General features: G+C 35.8%; 1 protein-coding gene across 1 annotated transcript; it reads right to left on the minus strand.

The window, feature by feature from the left end:
• Window positions 1-779: 779 nt before the first annotated feature.
• tst (superkiller complex helicase subunit twister) lies at window positions 780-20,738 on the minus strand. The gene is made up of 22 exons (XM_073073854.1): window positions 20,590-20,738; window positions 18,107-18,280; window positions 17,684-17,945; window positions 16,722-16,904; window positions 15,635-15,793; window positions 14,966-15,108; window positions 14,460-14,572; window positions 13,566-13,797; window positions 12,993-13,176; window positions 12,565-12,702; window positions 12,228-12,342; window positions 11,187-11,313; window positions 10,118-10,222; window positions 8,762-8,918; window positions 7,617-7,761; window positions 6,636-6,958; window positions 5,690-5,818; window positions 5,065-5,197; window positions 3,535-3,709; window positions 2,629-3,072; window positions 1,969-2,118; window positions 780-1,343 (listed from the first exon to the last, which is right to left on the minus strand). Exons 1-22 carry the CDS (start codon window positions 20,626-20,628, stop codon window positions 1,200-1,202), a joined length of 3,774 nt encoding a protein of 1,257 aa, XP_072929955.1. The 5' UTR covers window positions 20,629-20,738; the 3' UTR covers window positions 780-1,199.
• Window positions 20,739-20,824: the final 86 nt, after the last annotated feature.

Raw genomic sequence — 20,824 nt, forward strand, 5'->3', positions numbered from 1 at the left:
GAAATAGTTCATAAAGTGATTCTTTGATGTCATATTGCCTATTATAAAGTACAATCCTGTGGTACAAACAATATTATTTTCTTAAATAACGCAAGCATTCCAGTTAAAGCGTATTCTTAAGTATCGAACTCGCATATGGAGGGTGCCGTACCACCAAAATCTTCATTTTTTGAGTATTTGGTATCATAACAGCTATAAAAGTGAATGCATTGTGAGAATTTGAACTCTCTATATATTATGGTTGAATAGATAATCGAAAAACGCCGAAAAATAGCGGTTTTTTACATGGCGACCTGCAATTATTTTCGATTTTTTTTAAATTTTTAATGTTTGTTTTTTAGTGGCTATCGTTATACATGTTCTGTGATACAATTTCAAGTGTCTATCTATTACGGTCCCAGAGATAGAGCACTGTGACAGACGGACAGACAGCGGAGGTTTAGCAATTGGGTTCCGTTTTTACTCTGTGGGTACGGAAACCTCAAAAGGATCATTCTTCTGAGTGCAGAGCCCTTAAAATAGGATAATTTCATATATCTTGACACGCAATGGTGTATCCCTTTATGTTCTATTTTAGCCTCACATTGTATAAATACTTTTTATATCGTACCACCTTGTAATCTTGCTTCATGTATGTTTTTTTTATTTTGTGTACATAAATAAAAGGTATAAAAAAGCAAAATAAATATTAACATAAACATATAGTCCGATTCATAATTAGATGTTCAAAATGCAAAAAAAGGTTGACCTAGCAATAAAATACGTTTCAAGGTTAGTTTCTTATTTTTAACGATATTAAAGTAATATAACAATAATAAAATAATAATCTAAATAAATTAAGATTAATTAACATTTTCTAATATTTATATTACCTCAATTTCGTCCCCATGCAGTCATAATAAAAAAACAAGTTTTATGGTAGAAAAATCAAATGTGATAATGGTTACACAATCGGGATCCAAAACATTTCTTGTGCCGTCATTTTTAAGTTTCGTAGCTGATATTATTCATTTTCGTGATTGTCATCATACTCGAATGCTTTCTCGTGTTCATAGCGCGTTTGTCAAATTGTGTATAGTTAAAGTTTTCGGTTTTTGTAGAATTTGTTAAAGTTTTGTTTCTTGTTAATTTTAACAGTGACATTTCTTTGTTTACATTTTGGACACCACATTATGAATTAAGACTTTAGCTGGGTTTCGTTAGGACAAAGCATCTTTCCCAGTGGTGTATAAACTGGCGGCAAACACGATGTCCCTCTTGATGGCAACGGACGCATCAGTCATCTTCGCTTGCAATTTCGTATCTCCGATCGCCACCGCTGCGTCTTTTACGTCGACTAACAGCTTTAAAAAAACATTTTTATTAGTGTATGTAGAATTGCATGCATTCAGAGAGATGTGAGAATTATGAGAAATGCTCTTCATGTGCAATCTTTATGAGCAACTCTTTATGTGCATCAGAGAAACGAAAGGATAGTATGAAGTATTAAAATATGCCTATCTGATTTTATTAAATAGTGTCTGTTTATTATACCTCTTCACTAATTTTAATCACTTTAATTATTTAAATTTAGACGGTCCTTTGTATGATAAAACCGTGTAAAAGTATTTTAATGTGGCTAGGACAGTTTTATCATCGATCATTATCATTTAATGAGTCGTTTGACAGACAGACATATCCGATGAAGGTAGCTTTGTAATTTTACACACAATAATTTATTAAGTGTCGACATAACTAAGATTTATTTAAATAGTTCTGAAAGCGTGTAAATACCACGAATCTGCACTAGATTACAACAGTGAATACAACACAGTGAATGGAACACAACAAGTGAACTTTAATCAAAATATTTGTCATTTTATAAAGAAATCCGTACCCACCATTAATGTAGTAAGGTTGACGACGAATGTTAATAAGAATAAATACAATACAATATTAGTTATCTAAATAAAGAATCGAATCCAATACCTCATGCAACTGTTGGATGCACCTCACAATGATGCCCTCTTGTACATCCGTGAGGTCCATTATGTCTGCGAAGGGTTTCTGCAGCGCCCACTCATACACCACTCTTACGAGCCCGAAGTTCAGTCTGTCAGAACCTTCGAATTGTTCCACCTAAAATATAAAGTTATTTTAATAAACCCAGGTTCCAAGGAGCTTTAAAGGAGCATGATGGAGTATATTGGCCTCTCTCAGACGTGGGAAGAGATCCAGTAGTTAAGCATAAAGAGAGTTAGAGCAGAGTCAGAGAACTCAGTAACGAACCAAGAGGTGAACTATGTCAACGAAGTTTCAAAGTAAATCGGATAAATCTGATCGTTAAAAAGTTAATAGATTTTAGCAGTCAATTTATAATATCGTTTACCCTTCGTTTAGTCTGTTTGATTGTCTTCATGAAGCTCGTCCCAGCCTAGAGACTAGATCTTAAAATTAGACACTAGAGACCGAAACTGAGAATGAGATACAGTTCGTTATATTATCGGGATCTAAAATCACGTAGAATTAGAAAAAAACCAAGCCCACAAACAAAAATTATATTAAGAAAAGGCTACTGATAACGTTGTTTCATAAAGTTAGCGATCATTTAGCGGTTAAAAAAATGGAGAAACAAATGATAAAAGTTACCAGGTATCTAGATTCCAGCTGCGTTATTTCCGCATCAATTTCCTCAATAGTTCGCACGCATTCCGCCAATTTCGGCGTCAACTGTGCCTCCACGTTGGTTTTAGCTTGAAATACGAAACAGCTGAGCAGAGCGGCTATCTCCGCTGGAATCAGGTGAGTGAACACATTACGGAACACCAACTCCGATATGATCAGTTCATTCGTTCCCATTCCGCAAGCGACACGCCCTTTAAGAATAACTCCGTCTCGTTCATCTATATAGTTCAGTTCGCGTAACACTAGCAGTCGTCTTTGGTAGTCGGGGTACAGAGCTAGGTTCTCGTGGGACAGCAAATGCCTGTATTTGTCGCGGATACGCTCGCACTGTTTTCGTTCGTATACGATTGCGAACTCCGCTTTGAAGTTCGCTATGTCCGTTGTCTTCTTTACCGATTGTATTTGCGCCTGTAAAATAATTACGTTTTATATACTTTTGTGTGTAAAGTTCATCGAAAGATGTCAGACAAGGTGAATGAAGGAATTGATTTGATAGTGTTGCAAATGGAAACATACTTTTTCAAGGCGTTCCAGCTTAAGCCTCAGGAGCAGCGGTGCACCTGTGGTTGACCTCAGGTAGGAATATCTAATCCTATTTGGCGTTGATTACAGATGTGTATGGGCTGCAGTGGCCACTTACCATCAGCATGGTCGTCTGCTACTCCTATATTTTAAATAAAAAAAACTAAAAAAAAATAGTGTGAAGATGGTTTTTTACCACCTTCGTCACGTTTTTGTAACATTCAATGCCCGTCGATATAATGGATACCTTTTCTATCTACCAGTTTGTGATTTATAAAGGTGCCTATTTCCCCTTTTTTGACAAAAAAAAGTCTCAAGAAACTTAACCAATAGCAGACATAACCTGACCTCTAGCATCTTCATCTTGTCCAAGGCAGAGAGTATCTCCCCGTCGGTGACTGCGAGAGAGTGCGTGAGGCTGACGTAATCTAATGTAGTGGCACCGCTACGAACCGCGTGCGATAGCCGTAGGAGCTCTTGTACTGCACTGGCACAGCTCGAACCCACTGGGGCGTCGCGGAACCTGCATGACAGTGTTGAGCAATATGAAATCTAAGTACGGATTACTAACTACGATTACAAATGCAAATTCAAATTCTTTATTTGCTAGAACACAGTTATTACACAGATATTATGGACATATTACAGTCCAGTGTGTTCTACCTGTATGAGGTTTGCAAAAAATCATCAAAATTATATGAAAAGACATAAATTAAAATTTGTTACCAATTGAATTATAATACCTGAATGGCATTAGTCGATGAATACGATTAATAATAATTATTATTAATCGACTACATATAGTATATAGAACATATAGTAATCAGAAATTAAAACTACAGATTACAAAAAGTAATCGTAAAAAGTAGTTAAACGTTTTGATTACTAACTACTAATAATAATTGTAGTTGCAATAACGATTATACGATTACTTTTCATTTCACAACCACCAAACAGACCATAGCCGGGAATCGAACCCACACCTTCGGGTTTTAACTCGGGTGGCTTTACAGGCTGTACTCTTATTCCATGTTTTATTTCATTGCAAAATATAAGTTCATACAATTCAAATAATCAATAGTTAGATAGCAGCAATCAAATTAATAACTATGTATGTAACATGTAGTAGACTACTGTAGTTAAAGGTTACGATTAAAAGTAGTTAACTACAATGTAATCATAACTACATGTAGTTAACTACGCCCTATATTGCTGCATGTTAATATATGGGGGCCTACAACCATCTTTTAAAAGCCATCATAGTTTAGGAAAGTTTTATTTCCTCCTTAAAACAGTAAAATATTCCGTCATACACAGTTGAACAAACTTAAACCCTTATTAATTTTTCGCTTATCCATTGTATAAAACCAACTGAAAATGCCATATTTTTCTTAAAAAGTTAAATTTCCTGCAAAAAAGTAAAAGTATGATTAAAATAATATTGTTTTAAGAGATGGTAGTAACCCCCATGGTCTAAGATTTCGATGTAAGACGACCTTCACCGAGCTGGTTAATAAATGAATAGTATTTTAAGTCGAATTATATGTCGACAATTATATTGCAAGTGGATTGTCTAAAAAATTCAGTCCAGAACATATTTTTTTTACAATTAAAAAGCATTTCTTTTTATTTACTTCCATTTCGTTCAACGCCATTTACTATCAAAATAAATAAAAAAAAACCTTTTTTCAAACAGTAGAGTTGGCTGATTTGCCAATGAAGGTATCTATGTATAGGTATATATGTTATTTCTTTCCATTTGACTTTTTATAGTGACTTTTATAGAGAGTGTATGTCTTACACTTACCATTGATAACTTTAACTAAGTTATTAGTATATACTTAAGTTGTTAATTACTTAGAAAGCGGACAAAACTACCTTGGAATTTGTCTATTCTCCCAATCTTTAATAATGATATTGGGATCAATTTTGAAATTCGTTTTGGTAATCGATATTATGTTCTTTGACGCTATACACAAAATTGTATGGTTGATGGTGCTTTCATCCGTGCCTGAAATGAGAGAAAAATATATTAATACGTATCTATTAGCTTTTATCCGCGCTCTGCTCGCGGCCTAAATTTTTTATCTATCCTTCGGTAGTCGCCCCATACTGGTGAACTGTACGTTTGTTCGCTACTTTTATCATAAAAAGACTTGATTTGCCCATAACTAAATGCTCGCCATCAGAATATGCCGTCTCTTTTTCATTTAGGGATTTAAAAAAAGCAAAAAATACTACAAAAACAATTATTTTTTTGTAGTATTTTTTGTTTAAACGAAGATGTCCTTGTATTCCTAAAGATTCAGTTGGAATAACATTATTTGCTTTATTTGGTCATCTTCGTGCATACATATATTTAATTAGTAATGAAATTAACACATTTAATATGTGTAAGCCGGTTAATTATCGCAATTGTATCTATTTTTTAAAAACAATTATTTGTCAATTGCTTATTTGACAGAATGATCATTATAATCATGTTATAAAGAAAGAGATATACCTATATAATCATGCTGCGCAGAGAAGCTGAGGCATCGATACCAGGTTTCATCTACATCGAACTTGTAGTTACTGGTGTCTTTCTCTACAGTGTCCAGAGCTAGTACCTTGTATGGGGTCAGTCGGGGACCTGTAATCATTATATTTTGGAAAAGGCAAAATAATGACGTTTATATCGTGTCGAACCTCAGACAGACCTTAAAATACCTTTAAAAAATTGAATTATCCTAACGTCAGAACCTATGCCCCGGGCGGCAAGTTCAGAGGGCGGCTAAATTCACACCTTATAAACGAGCTTTTGCCCGCGTCTTCGCTCGCGTTACGAAGTAATATTATTAACTAAGAAGATTTATACAAACTTTCATCCCCTATTTTATCCCCTTGGGGGTAGAATTGATAAAAATCCTTTCTTAGCGGAGGCCTACGTCATGACATCTACCTGCATGACAAATTTCAGCCCGATCCATCCAGTGGTTTGAGCTGTGCGTTGATAGATCACTATGTCAGTCAGTCACCTTTGAGTTATATATATTAAGAAGATGGACAACTCATCATTTACTTAACTTTGACCAACATTACGCATGAACATTGAAATTCGCGAGACGCGTAGATATTGTGCGGTTAAAATAAAAAGTGGTCGGGGGCGGCATTTTTTAGTTTTGGCCCCGCCTAAAAAAAATGAAGATCCGGTGCTGCCTAACGTAAATACGCAAGGGCGTACATAACTACTTAAAACTTAAAGGTACTTAAGGAAGTTACTAAATAGCCTAATTCAAACTTCATTTTAGGTCGAATAAAGGTCGCTGAAAGTTCCAAATTTCCTTTTGGTGTTTAATAGAATGAAAATTATCGATAAAATATCTCATTTGAGTTTTTCAATCTATTTGAACCACAGCGACCGCATAACAATTGATCTTGAGACAAATAATCTCATAAAATTGACTTACCAGTAGTATTCAACAATATCCCCAGCTGATTAATATATGGCCCAGCTGAGAACACAATTACTTTCCCCGCAACCAACTCCTTCGCAACCTTCGGCTGAGTGAGCAATATGGGCATGATCTCGTTCAACACGCCTATGTACGCTGTGACCGCATCATAGAACGTTGTCAACGGGGTTAAGTGGGGTGCTAGGGGAATGCTGCACTTCTTCTCGTATTCTTTCTCTGCTAGTTCCAATTGTTTCTTGTTTTTATCCACCTGACAGATCTGGTCGAACTCGCGGAACGAACGCTTCATCATACCCAGCACTGTTACCGTTGCTGCTCTAAAAAGAAACAATTAACTTCTTCAGGCAGATAGACAAGGAACAAAGATCCAATAGATGGTAGAACGCTTCTAGATTTGTATTACTACACAGTACAACTCTAATTATAAATAATAATTATGATAATAAATGATTTCAATCGCAATCATAACGTATACGCCATATTATTCAGATTCTTTGTAATTTTACTAATTTATAGACCCAACGTCCTTTTGTTACTAAAGTTATAAATAAACGATCTTACTATTTTTGTTGCTGCATAAGATCTAAATTTAATAATATCTTGTCAAGTTTCGAACTTGCCAGGCAAACATATAGATTAATAATTATTATAATTAACGAGTTTGCTTTAAAATTGGCGGACTTTTATACTAACTTTCAACCCCTATTTAACCCCCTTAACGGTGGAATATAAAAAATCCGTTCTTAGTGCGCATCTACATTATAAAATGAAGCTATATTCCAAATTTCATGATTCTAGCTTCAGTAGTTTAGGCAAAACCTTGATTAATACGTTTTGAACGTATCTATAGATAACTAGCGTAGGTAGCAATTGTCAAATTTCGAATTTTGGGAAGCGCAACATGAATAGATTGAATATTAAAACCGATTAAGTCAATAAGCATCGCAAACCGTATTTCCTAGTATTGTAACTTACCGTAAAAGACTTAGTATCATAGCATAGGTCAATCTAAATTGTGAGGACAGCTTCTGTGGGATGCCCAGCATCATGCCCTTCAGCGTCATCTGGTCAGGGACTTCGTCCTTGCACAGAATTATCACTGTGCCTGTCTTGTCAAGACCTGTGAGCATTCAAATTATATAAGTTAGCATACTTAGAAACTAATGAGACGTAGGTAAGGTAATCTCGATTATTTTAAGTTTTACAATAAAACAGTTCATTAAATTTGATTCCTTTAAGAGCCATGATATGAGATACATAAACATACAACCGGACAAAGACTTCAAAATCAGGGCAATGTTAATTGTTATCATTGTTGGTTTGTTCGAAGATTTAAAGATGGAGGCATATAAAAAAATAATTGAATGTGGGGAGCATAAAATATTGTTTAAAACTTCGCATCGACCGCCATATTGGATTTTAAAGACCTCATCAAGTTTATCATTTACCACTGGATTGGGATTAACTTGTGTAATATTCAATTTGTGTCCACATACTAACAAACAAACAAGGTAAGTTAAGTAGAGTCCGCGCCAAACTTCTAGTCCACTCTGAATATAGAAACGAGTAGCGTCGCAACAGCAAATTGTAAATATTAGCGGGACAAAGACAACGCGGGACCCCCGGCACCCTCCACTGCTCGCTCTCGCCCGCGGGTACGTAGCTGCGTTAGTGTGCCCTTACGTTGCTACGGAGTATATGCTTGTAGCTGTGTTCGACCGCATTGGCTCTCTGACTACACCTACAACAACGTTTTTTTTTATAATATAAGAGTAGCAGACGAGCATGCAGTCCACCTGATGGTAAGTGGCTACTGCCGCCCATTGACATCTGTAATCAACCCCAGATAGGATTAAATATTCCTACCTGAGGTCGGCCACAGATGCGCCGCAACCCCTGAGGACTAAGCTGGAACGCCTCGGAAAAGTCTGTCTCCCTTACCACACCCTTCAAACCGGAACACAGCAGCGCCTAACAGTGCTGTTATTAGGTAGAAATAGGTGTGGCGGTGGTGCTGCCGGAGTCGAACCACAAAGAGTTCTCCCACCTTCAAACTTCAACTTCAACTTCAGAGCGGACTAGAAGTTTGGCACGGCCTATAACAAATTGCACCAACATACCCCGCCGGCCCGCCCTGCCCGCCATCTGTATGTACTCGGCGGGCACGAGCGTGCGCGAGGCCACGCCGTCGTACTTGCTGACCTCGTCGAAGATCACCGTGCGCGCCGGCATGTTCACGCCCATCGCGAACGTCTCCGTCGCGAACAGGATCTTCACCTGACGTGTATCATACATAACTTAACTTAATTTAACATAACTAATATATAAACGTTGTTCATGCCTATAATTGGCACTCATACGAACTTTATTATTATGAATACTATTGTCTGATTCAGAATTAGGTGTCCAAAATGTAAACAAAGAAATGTCATTGTCAAAATACGATTACAGGTATTGTAAACCTTAACAAATTAACAAGAAACTAAAACTTTAACAAACCCAACAAAAAGCAACACTTTAATAACTACATACAATTTAACAAACACGCTATGAAAACGAGAAAACATTAGATTTTCACCACGATCACAAAAATGAATAACATCAACTACGAAACTTAAAAACGGCGGCACAAATAATGTTCTGGATCCCGATCGTGTTACCATTATAACATTTTAATTTTCTACCATAAACCTTGTTTTTTATTATTATTACTGTATAGAATGAAATTGAGTTAATATAAATATTGAAAAATATTAATTGATCTTAATTTATGTAAATTATTATTTTATTATCGTTGCATTACTTTAATATCGTCAAAAATAAGAAACTATTATTTGAAACGTATTCTTGATAGGTCAACACCTTTGTTTACATTATGGACACCTCATTATGAATCGGACTATATAGTTTACTACGAAGTACTATATAATGTAATGTGTATGTTGCTGTTGGCATGTAAATAAATAAATAAATAAATAAATAATTTATTTCTTGCAGCTTATGAATACGAGGATAATACTCGTAGAAGGAGAAATACTCGTAGGAGGCAAGACTTCTATGGCATTTCATGGCGGTGATACTACAGTAATTAAACTATGAAAATATCACCTTTCGTGAAGTGAATTTTAGAAACAAAAAAATAATAACTCTTTCTATACCTATAATCTCATACTAAGACTTTTCCTGTGTCGTGAGCAAAATGAAACTCTAAAAGGAATACACGAAAAGTCCAACCCAGGATAGAATTCTAACTTCATCAGTTAGTTGTCTGGCTACGAATCAAACCCGGAACCCTCCCACCGACCTACACGCCAGAAAGGTATGATGCTTTGCCACAAACTAAACTTTTTGATACTTATGAATCTTTTCATTTTGTTAAAAAAAAAGGAAAATAAATTATATTCAGTCATTTACAAACATTGCTGTATAAGTAGAATTCCTTACATTTATTACAAATAAATAACTAAAATACTTACATGTCCTGACTGGAATAACATTTCAACAATTTCCTTCAACAATGGCAGTATACCGCTGTGATGAACACCTATGCCATTCTCTAAGACCCTTTGCAAGCGAATAATCTGAAAAGATATGCTATTAATTATTATATGACATCTTTATTTAAATACTCAAACAGAATATCCTTTCCGCATTTGTCACACGCAAATATTTGGAATGCTAATAAACAAATGCCGTCTATTTTTTAACACGCTTTTATTAGCTTGGGTTGTATGTATGTATGTACGTAACAGTAACGGAATCTTTCAACCTGATTTCTATCCACTTTGAACGTTCGGTTTAATTATCAAAAACCGATGACAATACACGATTTTAATAATTTTGTACCATTGTCCTTATCAACATCCTCAGGATTAATGATTTTCGAGGCGAGATTGTTCAAGCACCTTAGACAAAGTTCATCGCAAGTTTAGATTGAAAATAATTATTGATTTTTAGTTTCAAGAACTTTTATAGCGTGATTTTTAGTTTAAAAATTAATAATGTTATTTCCTTATAACTCAAATGTTCCGAAATATATCTATAATGCCCTCTTGTAGAATGATTTTTAGGATTCCTTACTCAAAGGTTAAAACGAAACCCTCCACGGTCTGTTCGTGTGTCACTGGGCTTTATCCCTTAAATCGTAATAGATAGACACTTGATTTTTTTACAAACGATGCATAATGGTGGTCGCTATAACAACAAATACTAAAAATTAATAAATAATTATAGTTCAAAAAACTAAAAAAGACGCTTTTATAATTACTAAAAAGTAGAAAATAATTTTCAATCTAAGAATCAATTAAGGAACAGTAAAAAGTATAATTGTGGAAAAAGTGTGGGGCGCTTTTCGAAACTGATAAATGGAGGACCCCACGCTTCATAACATTCGGGTAGTAGTAAGTGTTAGCTAACTTTAAGTCCCAGATGCGTTCATATCCTTGAGGACTAAATTGGAATGACTCTGATAAATATGTCTCCTAATATTTGAATAATCCTCATATAGCAACGCTTAAAAGTATGCCCACTCCTGCCTCTATATACCTGTGGGAGTCTACGATCAGGTTCCTTCAGTCTCTGGAGGCATCTATTGAAGAATGATCGGATGTGACTCTTCTCCTTGCCAGTCGTGAGGTCCACCGACATCAAATTCTCTGCATTTTGATCACACCTGCAATAAAAAGTGTTATATTTTATTAAGAAGAGCAATATTAGCTAGCTAGCACTCACCTTATGACAGTAGTGACGTATGCGTTCAAGACAAATACCTGCTTATCCACTACATTGTAATTCGAACCTCGAACCTTCGACTACGAGGCCTAGTTTCAACCACTAGGCTATCATTGCTATTCAAGCTGTATTCATAAAAATAGTTGTTTTTTTATTATATTAGAATAGCAGACGAGCATGCAGTCCAGCTGATGGTAGGTGGCTACTGCCACTCATGGACATGTGTAATCAGCCCCTATTAAATTCCTGCCTGAGGTCGGCCATAAATGCACCGCTACCCTTTAAGGACTAAGCTGGAATGCCTCGGAAACGTACGTCTCCCTTATAACACCCTTCAAAACAAAAACACAGCATCAAAAACATTGCTGTTTCTAGGTAGATATGTGGCGGTGTGCCGCCAGAGTCGAACCACAAAAGGTTCTTTTTTTTGTTCAAGAGGGGAACTTCCAAAAGGCACGTGATGCCGTGGGAGTGACACTGGGTTATGTGGGATTCTTACCGCACTAAAACCCCCCGGTGGCCGTCCTCGGCGCTGCGTAGAGGACTCCGGGATCTCCAAAGGAACGCAACTGGAGTCCTCTTAGCGCATTGCCCCGTCGGGATCCACCGAGGTGAGCTTGACATTCGCCATACCGTCCGGTGTGTACGACGGTATGCGACCACACATACCGTCGTCCATCTCGGGGTCCCTGGCCGGGCGGTTCGAGCTCCCACTTTTGCCGCTCGCAACCCCGGAAGCCCCTTTTTAACTGCCTCTTACGACAGGCAGGGGATACCGTAGCCCTACTCTTGTCCCGGTACTCCCCGGACAACAACAAAGGGTTTTACCACCTCCAAGTTATTTATTACATTTACCTATTACGTGAGAGTGTAAAGGCGACTACAGGTAGTTTGTCGTTGGTTTTTAGATGATCTATAAGAGCCACCCACATGGTCTGCTCGGCTTTTGGATTCATGTACTGCTTGCCACCTGTAAGTCAAGAACATTACTAATATTTTATATCGATTTTGCAACTATTCTTACAAATTGTTTTAATAAACTTGACACAAAAATATGAGTATTATGTATGTATGTGGTGATATGGAATGAATCAATTTATGAATGAATGAATATTGAACGACCTGTAAAATAATTAAACTGAAAATAGTGTTTACGAATTTTCCATCTACATATGTAAATTAAAAGCAATACCTTTTGGCCCAAAGCCCTTCTTGTAATCGTTCTCCCTTGCCTTCTTGGCTGCAACTGCCTCATTATACCCCCTGAGCTGGAAGTTACCTTCTTGGTCTAATACTAGGAACCGTTCGTGTTTGGATTTACCACCGGAACCTGCAACATAGTGCAATAAATTACAGATAACTTGTAAAATTCATTTTATAACGCATAACGGTTTTAAATCTTTATAATGCAGTGATTCCAAACCTAATTTTCAATTATGAAGTTACTATACCTACATATTTATTCAAAGAAAACAAATAAAAGTGCCTGTCTGTGTTATCAAAATATAAAAAATATATTTTAAATTTGTATCATATCATTCTACATAAAAGAAATAAAAACCATGTACTCGAAATTCTGTACCGTCGTGCTCAACATCACTGTCTCTACAACACACTCACCTGTGTACAGATAGTGGCAGAGCGGCACCGGCCGCTTGGGCGTGGAGACCACGTACACCTTGTGGCCCTTGGTCCGCCCCACCCAGTCCGCGAACTGCAGCGTGTTCGGCACCGTCGCGCTCAACATCACTATCACCACGTGAGCCGGTAATAATATGAGCACTTCTTCCCATACGTAGCCTCGCTAAAATATAAAATACTGGTTCAGAAGTTTCGCAAACAAAGGTTAGCTTACGACAGGACCATGCTTGAGAAGCGGCCGTTCTCCAATTTGGGGTGCCCGTAAATGGCCAAATTGGAATCGATAAGCAATGCGGCTAGTACTTAAAGAAATTACGAAGTCGATTTTGGTAGAAACCATTAATAAATAAAAAGACAATTCCCTAGTTGGGATTGATAGTGATAAAACTTAAATGATGATAGTGATAAAACTATTTCTTTACAAGACATATTTATCAATACATAAAACCTGCTTTAACATGAATACGAAGTCTCAAAATAATAGTTGTTAAGTAAAAAAACCCATTACGTATGCAATATGTAATATATATGTGAAACTAAATAGACACTTACCTCTGCATTATTAATATAATGGACTTCATCAAATATAACAAACTCAAGATCTCTCGTGACGTCAGAGCCACAGTACAGCATAGACCTTAGAATCTCGGTGGTCATCACCAGGCAAGAGGCGGTTGCGTTGATCTGAAGGTCACCAGTCAGAAGACCAACCTCCCCGAAGGTTTTGTTGAAGTCGTTGTACTTTTGGTTCGATAATGCCTTAATCGGTGATGTGTAGATTGCTCTAGAAAATAATGTAAGTATTTTTTATATGCGATCAGAATCGGTAGAATTTAAACATAGTAGAACCAAATGTCTTTAATGTGTTCTATGTTACTAGTATTAGATAAGCTGATGACTTAGGTCATCCCAGCTAGCATCGAAAATATGGTATATGGCCTATCCCAGGCAGCAGCAGTTCACTGCAGAGGCGGCATATTGCGCGGCTTTCAGCTCATCATTTTACGACGGTTAAGTGCGTACAATCACAATTGAGGCTGCTAGAACCAGAGTGGCCTAACTGCATTTTAATGATTTTTAACCTATCTGTATTTTCGTAATTTTTTTTTATAGTCCGCGTTAAACTGCTAGTCCGCTCTGAATATAGAAATGAATCGCGTCGCCATAGCAAATTGTATGAATACACCTGCTCGGAACACCTTCAGAGCGGACTATACACTTTTACTTTTCTTAATATTGTAAATCGTTTTTTGTAGTTAGGCTACTCTGGTTCTAACAGCCTCAATTAAAAGCCGGGCGGTTAAGCGCACCAGTGGTTAATCGCTGCATAAGTTATTGTTGGCTGTAGAGGCCAATGGACCATGGAGATGAACTTTGCTACTTTTAGTATTGGTGGTTATAGCGAACTATTTACTATGCTATTTTTATTGCATAGACGAATCTTACTTGGTATAGTTGCGCCTCGACATTGCGATGGCGTATTCGGCGACTACGGTCTTGCCCGCTGACGTGTGCGCTGCGACGAACACGTGATGTCCTTCTTCTAACTTTATTATAGCCTAAATATTAAAAAATATAGTTTGTATAAAATAATTAATTAATGCATTATACTATACTTGACAATATTTTATAATAGATCAGTATTTTCTATAATGGTAATGTAAGAAGTGCTTTTTGTTTTATATTAAAGATCAAATGTGAAATAATATCTTTAATAATTTATTTAAGTAGTAGATATATTATTAGGTATATTTTTTTATTTTGCTACAGTTTACTTTGAAATTGTATATTTCCATCACCTCATAGAAATCGACTGCTACATAAAAACTATAGCTGTAACCCCTTTTTGGGTGTACATATAAATGATCGCAACTTAAGATGTAATCAGAAGAAGAAAGGCAATATTTAGACCTAGAATATTTAGATATAATATATTCCCCATACATTCTTACCTGTTTTTGGAAGTTATCCAATTCGAATGGGAACTCGTGCGCCATATTTTTAATCCTCTCCCTGAAATCAGGTACTGGTAGCGTGACATCTATGACTTCTGCATACTGGGTAGACGTCACCCCGACTTTTATTGAAGGTCCACCTGTGTAAAACGAAAATTGTTAGGGACCGAAGACTGTATTCAAACTTATTCATAAAGGCTCTCAGAAGCCTTAGGTAGTAGTAGTATTGTTTTTCTGTTGCCAGCTATTCAACTAATAGAACAACTATTCAATGAACATCACTACTGACTGTATTTAACTTTTTTATATGTTTTTAATACATAGCAGACGAGCAGTATATGTGATACTACTGCCACTGATACGTGGCTACTGCCGCCCATGGTCATCTGTAATCAACCCCTGAGATAGGGTTAGATATTCCTACCTGAGGTCGGCGACAGATGCGTCGCTACTCCTGAGGACTAAGCTGGAACGCCTCGGAAAAATATGTTTCCCTTACCACACCCTACAAAACGGAACACAGCAGCGCCTAACATTGCTGCTATTAGGCAGAAATACATGGCGGTGGTGCCGCTGGAGTCGAACCACACAGGGTTCTACCACCGTCAAACACAGAACACCGGTCTAACACCGGTCATCTGTATTACTATTACAAATTATAACTACCTATCATCAGTACTGGTAATTCTGGTAATTCCACTGGAGGTTGTATGATTGTGCTCTGGAGGAAATTATCATCATCCGCGTTATTTTCAATAACTGCTTTTGGTTTTTCTTCTTTGCTAGGTTGTTGGTTGGGTGGCTCATCTTCATCTTTCCAGAAACCTAAAAAAATATAAAAATAATGTGTGAGTATGTTTGTATGCACATTAGAAGGTAGAATATTTTAAATAAATATGATTGACATTATTCTAACTGAAGAAATTATAAATATTTAAATTAGATGGTGTTGCTACTCAAATCTGTCAATTTGCCGCAGTCATGAGCAAAGTTTATTTAAATTAATATTATGAGCTTTGAAATTTTGTTTCTAATTTTGTATACATTATGTCTTCTGAAAAGATTATACTATCACCCTGCACAATTTTTTTTAATGTCTGTTTATTTTTCAACTATTGTCTTGAATATAAATCTCTAAGTAACAATTAAGAATTTAGATTCTATAGTCTGATTCATAATTAGGTGTCCAAAATGTAAACAAAGGTTGTAAGGTGTAAACAAACAACAAACCTATCAAGAAAATATGTTTCAAATGGTAGTTTCTTATTCTTGTTGATATTAAAATAATACAACAATAATAAAATTGTAAACTAAATAAATTAAGATTAATTCACATTTTCTAATATTTATATCATCCCAATTTCGTTACATACAGTAATAATAATAAAAAACGAAGTTTATGGTAGAAAATTAAAATGTGATAATGGTAACACAATCGGAATCCAAAACATTTCTTGGAAAAATATGTCTCCCTTACCACACCCTTCAAAACGGAACACAGCAGTGCCTAACATTGCTGCTATTAGGCAGAAATAGGTTTTAAGTTTCGTAGTTTATATTATTTATTTTCGTGATTGTGATTGAACTCGAATGTTTTCTCGTTTACATAACGCGTTTGTTAAATTGTGTGTATTTGTTAAAGTTTTTGTTTCTTGTTAATTTTGACAGTGACATTTCTTTGTTTACATCTTGGACACCTAATTATGAATCGGACTATAGGCAGACTATCATTAATCTACTGAATTCTATGTACCTGCTGAAGTCACATTGTTATCAAACATTTCTTCTATATTAATGTTGACTGGTAGCTCTATGTCTCTGGTCTCAGCCTCTTTTGCTTCTATTCTTGCCTGTTTCTCTTCCTCAGTCAGAAGTGTGAACCCATCTTCAGCAAATAAGACTGTATGCTCTGAATCCGGCAAGGAAGTTATTAAAGCTGAAAGGGAAAAATAATAATCATCATCATCATCAACCCATTACTGGTCCACTGCTGGGCACGAGTCTCTTCTTATAATGAGAAGGATTAGGCCATAGTCCACCGTAGTGGCCAAGTGCGTATAGTCACAAACTTTTGAGATTTTTTTTTATAAATCTTTCAGGTATGCAGGTTTCCTCACTATGTTTTCCTTCACCGTTTAGCAAGTGATAATTAATTTCTAATACACACATAACTTTGAAAAATCAGAGGTGCGTGCCTGATATTTGAACCTCGGACCCCTCGATCGAGAGGCGGAGTTTTTCAACCACTAGGCTATCACTGCTAATAAATAATATTATTATGCTCTAACATTATCACAATAAGGAATATCAACGAAATCACCAATCCATCAGTATGATCAAATATTGAATGAAGGTTTCCATGAGTTTTGGGAAAAGGCAGACACAATTTTATTTTAGAGTGTTCATGCAGTTAAAAGCCAAGCAAATAGCTAAGTATAGCTTAATTAATTTAAGCTATAATTGATTAACCTATAATTAGGTATAATTCATTAGATTTGGTACACACAAATGAGCATGCAGTCTGCCTGAAGTCAATAATTAAATATACTTACGTATTTGTATAGGCCTTAGAGGCACTTATATATTGACAGCTACATTACTTTTCTCTAATAAGTACTCTTTGTCAAACCGTATTGGTTCTACCATCTTTCAATACACATTAATTTCAATACAAATAAATTAGTGAATTAAATATAACACTATAATATGGCATACCTTCACCAAACAGTTTCCCCGGTTCATTATTATCAAGATCCAATGTGATCTCTTGAACCGACTTCTCTTGCAGCTTTAAGAGTTCCTCTTCAAACCCTGCTGGTAGGAATGGGTTCTGTGTAGTTGTGCCTCTGGTGGCCACGCTCGTTGGCAGTGGTGGTCGTGTCATTGAGAGATTCTCTTCATCATCTTCAACCGGTAGATCAATTTCTTCAAGCTCATCGACACTTATTATCTCGCCTGTGGTCATGTCTCTGGGAAGCTAGGACATAGTAGTTTTTAGAAAATTAAAACATATTTTTGAAATTAGGAAACATTAGAAAATATTGGCATATTTATCCATGTTATGTATTTTAACATTTCTTATTAAATTTCAATAATAAGTAAAAATATTTCAGGTTAGATAATGTGTATATAATTTACCTGTAGGGTACTATGAATATCATAATCTTCATAGTTGTAAATGGTCTTATTATCAAGTTTGGTAGGCCAGTGGGTTTGTAACCTTTCCCATAAGTGAATAGACAATTTTTCTGCTTGCTGCAAGTAACTCTTTGCATGTTCATCGATGTCTTCTCCTATGGGTGGCTCTGGGATCTGAAATATTTATATTTTTATTGGAATAAGCTAATAAGTTTTCTATCAGTCTTATGTTGAGTTAAACCCTTCATGGTGTAACTTCAAAAAAATTTATTTTTTCCCTAATAATCAGTAATAAGCAGTGGTCCTCTCTGGTTTGAAGGATAATAAATGAGAGGCTCATATGAGGCATTCCGAAATAGTCCTTAAGGGTAGTATATTTTGTGGCCAATCTCAGGCCATTTTAATCCTGTCAACCGTTTTCATCGTTTTTCTGACTAGTCCATTTGCTGTGAGTGAACGTTAATAGCTTAAATACATCTTTAATTCCTGTATTTTTTATGTAAGGTTCATAAAGAATAAATAAGTCGTACCGACTCGTCGTATGTGTGTATATCTTTATTTTTAAACCCTTCACGCCTAAAATAGAAGTACAACCATAACATTTTTGTAGAATAAATGCGACTGGGAAAACATATTGTAGGCAAACGATATGTTCATACGGCTTTTAGTTTAGTTAACATAAATATGAAATATATAATAGGGTGGAGTGAAAATGTATGAAATTTTATTTTTCTTTTTTTTTTAGATGGAAGAGCGGTAAAAAGTTGCCTTTTAATGAGTAAATTCAGCGTACAAAATATTATTTACTTGTCTTAATGTTATGAGGTGCCCCAACCCAATTAAAAATTTGAAAAATACAGAATTTTGAAAAACACTGATCTAATTTTTAATGATAGTATTTTTCTAGTATATTATTAAACAAACTACATTGTGATACTTTAAATAAAAGCCTGATCAGTAGTTTAAATATTTTTAATCAAGAAAAGTAAAAGAAAGTCTTATCAGGGAATTAAACAAATCAGAAATAGTACATTATTCGATGTTAAATTGTTTTTTTGTTTTAAAATTAGGCGTTTGCTGGAGTGATAATAGTCTTGCCCTTATAAAACCGTCTCGTTTTTTTTCTCCACAAACTGCACTTGACGCTTCGGTCACCAATTGGATACAGCGCTCTACGGCTTGGGTATGGCAGGGATTTTTTTTTTTTTTTTTATAATATAGGAGTAGCAGACAAGCATGCAGTCCACCTGATGGTAAGTGGCTACTGCCGCCCATGGACATCTGTAATCAACCCCAGAAAGGATTACATATTCCTACCTGAGGTCGGCGACAGATGCGCCGCTACCCCTAAGGACTAAGCTGGAACTCCTCGGAAAAGTCTGTCTCCCTTTCCACACCCTTCAAACCGGAACACAGCAGCGCTTAACACTGCTGTTATTAGGTAGAAATAGGTGTGGCGGTGGTGCCGCCGGAGTCGAACCACAAAGGTTTCTACCACCTTTAAAATCTTTAATAGTTTGACATGTAATCAAACCACTTTTGACAATCTCTTTCAAGGCTTCATCAGATAAATTGGAAGTCAGAGGTGGCTCAGTTACCTTACAGTCTTGCCACATAATTAGATCAGTGTAATCTTTTGCATCCAAATTTAAAGCAGTCACTTTAAATGTTGGAAGCTTTTTGGTCGGTGCTCAAGTCATTTCTAGCAACTTCAGGTAATATGCAGGGAATGATGGTAAATTGAACAATTGGCATTGATTCACATTTTTGTAATTCAGATGCAATAGGACCTGAAAAGCATTTAGGCCCTGTAGTTTTTCCATCCAAATGCAATAAAAGATGTCGCAATGGTAACTCATTCGAATGTAACTGGCAAACAAACCGTTGTAATGGTTTGTTAAGTTAAAGGAGGTGTTATTCATTATATGGAGGAATACCTCCATATAATGAATAACACCTCCTTTGAAACCTGTATTCAAGACTGTACCATCGCAACCAACAACCACTATTTTATCCAATTCCACCGATTTTGTTCTCAAATGATTTATTATGATAGTTTTAATACTTTTAGCAGTTCCCGACTCACACGTAACATGCCCGAAATAATTACTTCCTGGCTCTGATAAAATCACATAATGGTCTTCTGTTACTCTTTTTCTATAAAATTTGCCTTCCTTCTGAATACAAACTAAAGTCTTATCTTTTCTGCCATACATATAAATTCCTTGTATTCTTTTATATAATATTATTTAACGGTAATATGACAATATTAGACGTTGGTGCTTTTTGACAATATTTTGCAAATTTCCCTAGAGTTCATGATGTTGGGGGCACCTCTAAATTTATTATGTGCTAAATAAAATTTTGTGTGTGTATTTGTGAACAATAACAGCAACTTTTTACAGATATTCCGATAACAATACGAAAAAAAATAATTTTCACTCCACCCTAATATATAAGTATGATATTGAACATATAATTACCTTTAGATCAGCAAAAGAATCTCTACTGGCCGACGACATTTTTAATATAGGTCGTCATGAAGTTTTTTAAATTTTATTGTAAAAAAGGATTCCCGGTGATAAACTTAAATAGTATTTCCTTTGGAGAAATGACAAATGATAGTGACATTTGACACCTTTGACTGCAGAGTACTTCATGTGACAGATGTCAAAATCAACTGATCACATTTTTTTCTTTTGTACTTTTCTCATTAAA

This window comes from Epargyreus clarus, unplaced genomic scaffold, assembly GCF_041222505.1.
Source record: "Epargyreus clarus isolate Ecla_fem2 unplaced genomic scaffold, WU_Ecla_fem_2.2 ptg000006l, whole genome shotgun sequence".
NCBI lineage: Eukaryota > Metazoa > Arthropoda > Insecta > Lepidoptera > Hesperiidae > Epargyreus > Epargyreus clarus.

Excerpts from the sequence above, each read along its gene's own strand:
- tst (XM_073073854.1), bottom strand. The coding sequence starts at position 20,628 with ATGTCGTCGGCCAGTAGAGATTCTTTTGCTGATCTAAAG. Across the intron at positions 18,281-20,589 it reads ATTCTTTTGCTGATCTAAAG|ATCCCAGAGCCACCCATAGG; the intron begins GTAATTATATGT and ends TAAATATTTCAG. Across the intron at positions 14,573-14,965 it reads TGGATAACTTCCAAAAACAG|GCTATAATAAAGTTAGAAGA; the intron begins GTAAGAATGTAT and ends TTTAATATTTAG.